Below are 8,833 nucleotides of genomic sequence, written 5' to 3'. Positions count from 1 at the left end.
ACTCCATTTTTCACTTTCTCAAAAATAGCTACAAAACAATGCAAAACAAGCATAAAATCGCTAAAAACAGCTTTTGACTCTTTACAAACTCATTTATTGAGTTTTGCTTGATTCTAGGCTCATTCCAAGTAGTAAAGGGTGTAATTAGGTCCAATTTGACATATGAAAATAACTATTTTTCAACCTTCATCAGTCATATTAATTAAATCAATATTTAGTATTTATTTCTTTTGTAATGGACGTCAGTTGTTTCTGTAGGGACGTTATGTGATTACGACCATCACGTCCAATCCCAACTTGTACAACGTTCTATATTGGTTTAAACGTCGACCCCTTAAAGTTGGCGACGTTATTTTTGGTTTATAAGAGAAAAGAAATAAAGAATAAAAAAGAGATTCACTCGTGGGCTTCTTGCTGGCATATAAAACGTCAAATATTTGTCATGGTTGATGTCAAATGTGGGTACGAGTAATACTGTTGGAAGCAAACCATTATTTTGTTATTTTTTTATTTTAATTGTACTCAGATGTTTCTTAAGTTGACATTATGTGATTCTAAGGTCATTGTTTTATGTCGCTCTGGGCCTTGTTTGACGTTAATACATTTTAGACGGCGAACTGTTTTAGTAAAGGACGTGGAGCGATTGAATTTATTTACGAAAAACCCACCGATCATTTTTAACGTTGAATATTGAGTGGTTCGACGTTGACCGCGTGACATTATACGCTATTTTTGCACTAGTGTTAAGGGACCCCAAATATCAACATGCAATAGTTCAAAGAGATGAGAGCTTTTGGAGGTGCTAACAGGAAATTGTAATTTCTTATGTTTGGAAAAGTGACAAATATCATAACGCATACAATTTCAGTATTTAATATCAGGATGTTGAAAAGATAACAATTGTAAAATGGAATTGGAAGTGTGTCCTAGTTTATGATGCCACATTGCATTGTTATGTACTATATTTACAACAAAATTTTTTGATTTGGTGATGGTAGAAGATTGTAAAGCTTTGTTGTGATTCAGATTGTATGATTCTTCAAAACAATACAAGCCATCAACCTTCCTAGCTGCTCCAATCATCGTGAGGTGAGGCCTCTGAAAAAATAAACAATGAGAATCACAAAATACTGCCATGCAATTAATAGTGGAAACAAGTTTAGGAACTGAAATAAGAGAAATAGAGAATTCAGGTACAAAAAGTACATCGACAAGTAATAAGGCACCTATATGAATGGTCCCTGAAAATGAGGCAATGACAGTAGTGTTATTAAGTAGATTAATATGGATTACTTTGATTGGGTGAAGATTATGAAATAAGGATTTAATTGGAAAAATGTGGTCAGTGGCACCACTGTCAATGATCCAATGAGGAAAAGAAGAAGATGTACCTGAATTATGAATAGAATTATGATTCACAGAGTATGGATGATCCTTAGCGTGTTGGAGCAAGGTCAAGATCACTTGATACTGATCTTTAGAGAAAGTGAATTGATCATTGATGCGATTACCATCCAAATTTAATGGTTGAGGAGAAGCAGAAGAATCCACAACAACCAAACTAGCAGAAGTTTTATTTGTGGGTTTTGGCTTTTTGTAACCAGTAGGAAAACCAATACGAAAGTAGCAAGTCTCTATGGTATAATTGTTTTTCTTGCAATGTTCAAAAAATTTGTTGTTCCTAGAAGGGATCTTGCTAGCAATAGAAGTGGGTCTGTTGGAAGAATGAAAACGTGATTGATAATTGGAGAGAGCAACAAAAGCCAATGAATCTTGAACAAAGGACTTCAGATTAATGCAAATAAATTCACGTTCATGCTGAAGAACCATAGAAAAGGTTTTAACAATTGAAGGCATGGGATCCAACATCATTATTTGAGGATGAATTTGGCATAACTCTCATTGAGGCCACGAAGAAAGCGAATCACATAATCATCCTCGCGTTCTTTATGAAGTTTAGAAAGGAGGCCATAGGCACAAGATGTCAAACAGGTACAGGTCAAAACACAACGATAGAGTTCCATTTCCTTCCACAACATCTTCAACTAGGTATAATATTCAGAAACACTGGATTCACCTTGACAACAAGCAAGAATCTGACCCTGAAGGTTAGAAATCTGAAACTTATCAGCATGAGAGAAACGATCCTTGAGATCTCACCAAATCTCAGAAGTCTTATCCATCCACATCACAAATTGCTTGATGGAAAGAGTCATGGAACGAGTGAGTCATGACATTACCATGCGATTAGATCTGTGCCAAGCTTCATATAGAGAATCAGTGGTGGGTGGACAAAGAAGAGTGTCATGAAGGAATCGCTTCTTGTTTTTGATTTCAAGTGCTACTACCATGTCTCTCTTCCGTTGGTGGAAATTGCTCTCTGTGAAAAGAGGTGAAACAAGCACCAATGTTGGGTTTTTTCCAAGATGCAGGTAGAGTGGATGAGCCAGATTCACCAAGTGATCCGGTGTTGGGGAAGTAATTTGGCTAATGGAAGCCATGGTTGAATATAGAGAAAGAGGAGAAAATCATTAAATGGAAGAAAGGTGAAGTTTCAACTATGATACCATGATAGAAAAAGCAGAGGTGATTTTGTTTTTAAAAGTTCACGATTCTCATTATTCCAACCCACCAGTAAAATCCTGTGTGGTATGCAATTTATAGAGCAAAGTAATGCAAGAGATGATTCTAGAAATGTAAAAATAACCATCCTAACAAACTAACAATAAAGCAACGAATAAAAAAAGAATGGACATAAGAAATAGTGTCAGCTGTAATAATAAAAGGAAAACGTGTCTTTCTCACATTTCCCTCTCATGAGTTTGTTTGTTGCAGTGGATAATAAGCAGTTCGAACACTCTTCGCTATGCTTGAATTTGAATAGTGTACTTTTTTACTTTCGTGGATCTTAGAAATTTTTGTTTCGTTGAATTTCAAATTGCCCTGGAGAGATCCCTTTATTAATTCCATGATTTCTCACTTTTTTTTGCTCACCAGGTTATCGTACCCTTTCCCAGTTGTTAAGACTCTGTTGCTGAAAGATGGGGAAAAAGTTCAGTCTTATTGATTTCTAAAAACATGACTACTTATTATAGCCGTTCTACAAGAAGAGAAAATGAAAACAGATCACATTTACATATCCCCTAGAATGTGATCCCTAAATTATTGAAATTGAATAGTCATTCTCCTTAATTAATCACAGAAACAAAACAAAAAATCTAACACAAAAAGGTAGAAAATATCTCTAACAAAATTGGATAGTTGTTCAAATAAAATTGTTACATGTCACAACACACAACTTCCAATAAGAGTAGAGATAATAATAATAATAATAATAATAATAATAATAATAATAATAATAATAAAGAGCTCTCTAGCCCCTACATAAACAAGTCATCCTTATTCTAGTAATTCCTCCTTCGTGTCCTCCCATTTCTTCAACCTCTTGGCTGCTTCCTCCACCTACAATCAACAAAATTGACAGTAACATCAAGTTACCCCTTTTCTGCATTCTTATAAGCAAGAAAACCTGTGTAGAGATGGTCTTTTACCTCCTTATTCCAGTTCGTTCTAAATGTAACCCACAATAGAATCACTGTTTGCATGGCTGTGCCACCAAGCATTCCCAGCCATATTCCCTGCCAAGTAAAAAAAAGGTGTATTTGTTTCTACTGAGAAAAACTAAACCCAACTTTAAATTAAAATGCTCATGCATAAAGAAATAAATGAAGAACAAATAACACATGTACACAAACGATAAAGTTGGTAAAATGGTCATGTTTAGATACTTATCATCGTTTCCTAGTTATAAAACTGATATTTACAGAATAAAACGTATGCTGGAGTAGACGCTCGAAATAGCTAAAACTATATATCAATTTTCAAATGAAAAAGACAAAATGACATACCTTGGCACCGTAGTCGAAATAAAAGCCTAGAACCGCTCCCAGTGGTAAGCCAACTCCATAATAACAACCCACGTTTACATAAGCCACGAAAGCTTGCCAGCCACATCCAACAGCCACCCCTTCATTCATATAAGATAGGTTAAACTGCATGCAACAATTTCTACTGTACTAACTAATAAACCAAAAAGGTTGCAGAGGTGCACAGAAGAGTTATAATGAAAATCTTGAGAATATTTAACAATGCTTTATGTTCAAAGATAAAACTAACAATCAAACATGTTACGCCTCAGTAGATTGGCTGATGAGAAATTAATTATTGAGTATTCACAATCATACCTGGCTAGTTTACTAACTTATTCATCAACTTGTTTGAACTTGAAGAAGATAACGAATAATTCGATTTACAATGGAATGAATGTGATACTCTTAAGGTTTGTTGGAGCAATATGATTATGAAGTAATTAATATTAATTACCAGATAAGACGGGCTGGACGCCGTTGAGGAGAATAGCAAGAGCAAGCAGAGGGCAAAGATCTGAAACTGCAGCAGCAACTACTTCACCCCCTGTGAAGGCATAGCTAATGACATCCCTAAGTGCAAGAATCACTATTGCTATAATAGCTGATATGATGAAAGAAATCCCTGTCACCACCACCACCGAAAAGGATGCTGATTTTGGATTTCCTGCTCCGAGTTCGTTACCCACCCTCACGCTGCATTCATCATTAAATATCAAACTTGCCGCTTTTATAATTTTCTATACGCTTTACAATAATTATCTAGTTAACAATTTAATCTATATTTTAATTTTAATTTAATATCTTAACTTAATATTTTGTTATTAATTAAGGTTGCTAAATGGATGTACTTTCAGAAACTCTCAAATATAATTTTTCGGTTTTGATTGATGATTCTCTGCATTAGGTTTTGGAGAAGTGTCATCCACACGTTTTCTATGTAAATTCATATAAATCTTGATTCTCTATCTGTAAGGGTTATGTACAAGGGCTAAAGGGTGCCAACTGCTTCTTATATTTTTTACCTATTCTTTATTGGTGATAAAACAAACTTTATGGAATTTCCTGGTGCTCGATATATCTACGCAAATGGAATTTTTGTAAGAAATAAAAAGACATAATCTAACCTTGCGGCAGCTTGGAATCCTACGGAGATCATGTTAAACCAGCCAGAAAGTGTAGTACTGCAATAACAAAAATAACACGAGTAAAGAGCAGTGCTTGTTTGATAAGGTTAATTTTGAAAAAAATATAATAATTTCCCTAAACTAAATAATAGTAAACACATAACAATTTAAATAAAAATTACATTCAGTCTCCAGTATTGAAATATTTTTATTCAAACAAAAAGTATTAATAAAATTAAATAAAATAAATGTATGATAAAATTAAAAGATTAAATATGTTTTTATTTTTTAGTAATAAAAAATTAAAATTCATAAAATTTTTATATATTATAATTATGTTAAATTTTTTTGACATAACTTTTCATATTAACATTTAAGTTATTTACATATTGTTTGAATATCAGTTCAAAAACATATTTTAATATATAAAAAGTATTACATATTTTAATATATAAAAAGTATTTAATGTAATTACATTAAAATGATTATAATTATTTATTTTTAAAAGTAATGATGAAAATATATTAAAGTTTAGAAAAAGAATAAATTTTAATTTTAAATAAAAAATCCAAGTATCAAAAACAATTGTAACTCAAAATGGAACGACATTCTTTCTTTAAAGATATTATTTTTGGACCGTAATGGATCTTTAACCAATTTAGCAGTGAACATTGTACTGTAGAAAGACGAAATCCATTACTTTTAATTTTTATTAACTACACATGAGAATAGTCTGAATAAATTCTTAAAATACTTTATGTATAATATTAGACTATTAACAGTATTCTACTGCTTTAATTATTATAAAAAAAAATACTATTCTTAGTTATTGATGGTTCTTTTAGTTTAAAAACAATGGTAAGATAATGAAGTGTATATTAATATAATATTAAATTATTTTATTGTATTTATTATTTTAATATTTTTATTTTATCACATTATAGAAAGTATATTAATAAAAATATCAATAATATCTATATTTTATACAGCTAAAACTCATAATGTATTTTTCTTTTACAATAAATTTTCATTATTATTTACATATATAATCGATTATATGCACTTTATTCGCAAATCAAGATTATAAGAGAAATATTTAAAATATTGGTATTATATGCATAGTGTTTTTTTCATCACGATTTTTGAATTTTCACTTCAAATGTATTCGCCTCAAGGTTGGTTACTGTGTAGAAACAAACACAGTTTTATGTTAAAAATATAGAATTGAATAGACTGTAATATTAATAATTTTGCAATTAGAACTCACGAAAACAAAATATTAACAACTTTTCTAATGATATTTGAAACACATAAAATATAATTTTCTTTTTAAATTATATATATTAAAAATTAATTTTAAATTTAAATAAGACAAATTGATTTACTCATTTAGAAAAGAAAAAAAACATTTAAATATGCCGTATACTGAAACCCAACTGTCTGAAACCCCAACTGTCGGGCAAAAGGTAACATGGTCAACTCTGGTTGTAGAATAGGACAACATAACAGACTTCTGATTTGGCATAGCGCTTCTAAAAAAAAGTTGTGAAAAATTGTTTTAAAAATAGGCTAAGTAAGATGGTTCGTCATTCTAAAATGGGTTAAAACTCACATTATTAAAGGAATCGTCTTTTATTTTTTTAATTTAAAATTATATTTTATATATATGCATTAAAATTAAATTTATTACATAAATATTTTTAAAATTTTTAATTAATTATTTATTTTATTACATGAAATAAAAATTTATTATTTAATAATCTTAATTAGATTAGAATAAATTTTACATTCAATTGACATTATTTTTATTTACTTTTTATTTTTATTTTTTTAAAAAAATTACAAAATTTTATAATTTTTTAATTATTGTATTTTTGTATTCTATGTTAAATAAGTATAAAATTGTGTAAAAGATAAAAAAATCAAGAAAAGAAATCATTAGATTCTGGAAAGGACAAAGAATGGGTGAAAGGTAAATAAAAGTGCTTTTTTAACCATCCATTTTATAGATATTTTGGTTATTTAAAAAGACGTATAAAAATAAATTAAGTGTCAAAATAATATTTCCGGGGTAATAAATATGAAAGATAGAAGAAAAGGACTAAATAAATATGAGGATCAGAGAAAGTGATAAAAGAGAACGAAATTCTTACCAAACTGATAGCGAATCAAGGGCCAATTCAGGTTGAGGAAGCAGGCCTGCGAGCAGCACCAGAATTTGAAAATACCACGTCTCCAAACACAGCATAACGGCGGAAGCTGCAGACAGCTTGAAGAACGACGGTAACCCGGAAAATGCCTGCAACGTGAACCCCTGCCACGTCTGCTTGCACTTCGGGCTCTTCACGATGTACACGAACTGAGCAATCACGATGATCCACCACGACAGGCTCAGCGTCANTGACGCTCCCAAGAGTCCCAACCCAATCTTGTACACCNCCAACNAGCTCAGCACCAGATGCANCACTAACGNCCCCGCTGAGATGTATGCNCTCGGCGCCACTATGCTCTGCGCCTGCANAAACTTCTGGATAGGGAAGTTCACCGCGTACGCGAAGATCTGAGGAATCAAACCGTACACGAAAAGCGCCGATGCCGCCGCAATTTCCGCGGACTCGCCGAGGAAGAGTAAAATTGGCTCACTTAACACGTATACGACGGTCATAAGGATGCCGGCCAATGAAAGAAGCACAGTTGAGCGCTGCATGTATGTACCTAGCATCCCGAACTTCTGCGCACCGTATGCTTGTCCGCACAGCGTCTCAACTGCACTCCCCATGCCTAACTGCAATTAGTTACATGTTAGTTTCTAAAATCATTTTGAATTAAAATGTGTAAATATTTGTTAAAATGAACAAATATATATTCGAAGGAAGTATTTGAAGAAGTGGTTGCATATACCATGAGGCCATAAGCTAAGAGTTGGATGCCGTTGTTGCCGAGGGAGGAGGCGGCGAGTTCAAGATTACCGAGGTGACCGGAGAACATTTGCGTGGACATGGACATGACGTAGTTGACGACGTAGACAAACACAGCAGGGGCGGCGAGGAAGAAGAGGAGCTTGAACTCCACCCAAAAGGCGGCCCCGAGACGGCGGAGGAAAGGGAGGGTGTCGTCTGTGAGAATTCTCTCAAGTTCCCCATCGGACACGTGCTTGGAATTTGAGCGAGGAGTTTCTTCTCCTGCAGAAAACCCTGACAAGAGCGGTTCCGTCTCCACCGAACCCATTGATATGAATAGAAATAAGAATAATAACAAAAGAAAAATATAAAGTGAGAGGAACTGCAGAGGCTTTCTCTCCGGTGCTTGTCTCTGGGATGCTCTGTTATGTTTATACAAGTGGAGGTAATGATTTTACGTTGTTGCCTGCTCTTAGCCTTGACATTGCACAGTGCCAACTCACCCCAATCACTCACCACCAGCATGTCAGTATATTATTATATTATTCTTTAATAAAAGTTATGTTACACACAAAATATATAAACTAAATGTGTTTGTTTAAAAAACAAAAAAAAAAATAATTAATTAAAATAGATGATAAATAATATAATAAATCTTTCTATGTTTAAATTTTTCATAAAAAAATATTTTAAAATTATATTAATAAAAATCTATTTTTAAAATTAGTTTTTTCACTTAACATATTGGATTATTTTAATCTCCTCCATCCCTCCTCTACTCTTATTAGCACTGTATCTACCATTCAATTTTCAATTTATTTGTTCAACAACCAGTTTTGGTGGTCAATAAATAACATATATATTTTTTTTACTTTTTCTG

The 8,833-nt window shown here is 32.5% G+C and overlaps 1 protein-coding gene across 1 annotated transcript; it reads right to left on the bottom strand.

Annotated features, from left to right (window-relative positions):
* Positions 1–3,035: 3,035 nt before the first annotated feature.
* LOC106762570 (protein DETOXIFICATION 40) lies at positions 3,036–8,392 on the bottom strand. The gene is made up of 7 exons (XM_014646558.2): positions 7,955–8,392; positions 7,207–7,838; positions 5,054–5,110; positions 4,384–4,622; positions 3,909–4,027; positions 3,552–3,638; positions 3,036–3,462 (listed from the first exon to the last, which is right to left on the bottom strand). Exons 1-7 carry the CDS (start codon positions 8,279–8,281, stop codon positions 3,400–3,402), a joined length of 1,524 nt encoding a protein of 507 aa, XP_014502044.1. The 5' UTR covers positions 8,282–8,392; the 3' UTR covers positions 3,036–3,399.
* Positions 8,393–8,833: the final 441 nt, after the last annotated feature.

This window comes from Vigna radiata, chromosome 5 (assembly GCF_000741045.1).
Source record: "Vigna radiata var. radiata cultivar VC1973A chromosome 5, Vradiata_ver6, whole genome shotgun sequence".
NCBI classification, from domain to species: domain Eukaryota; kingdom Viridiplantae; phylum Streptophyta; class Magnoliopsida; order Fabales; family Fabaceae; genus Vigna; species Vigna radiata.
Note: the sequence above shows the minus strand (reverse complement) of the source record. Positions and strands in the feature narration are given on the sequence as shown.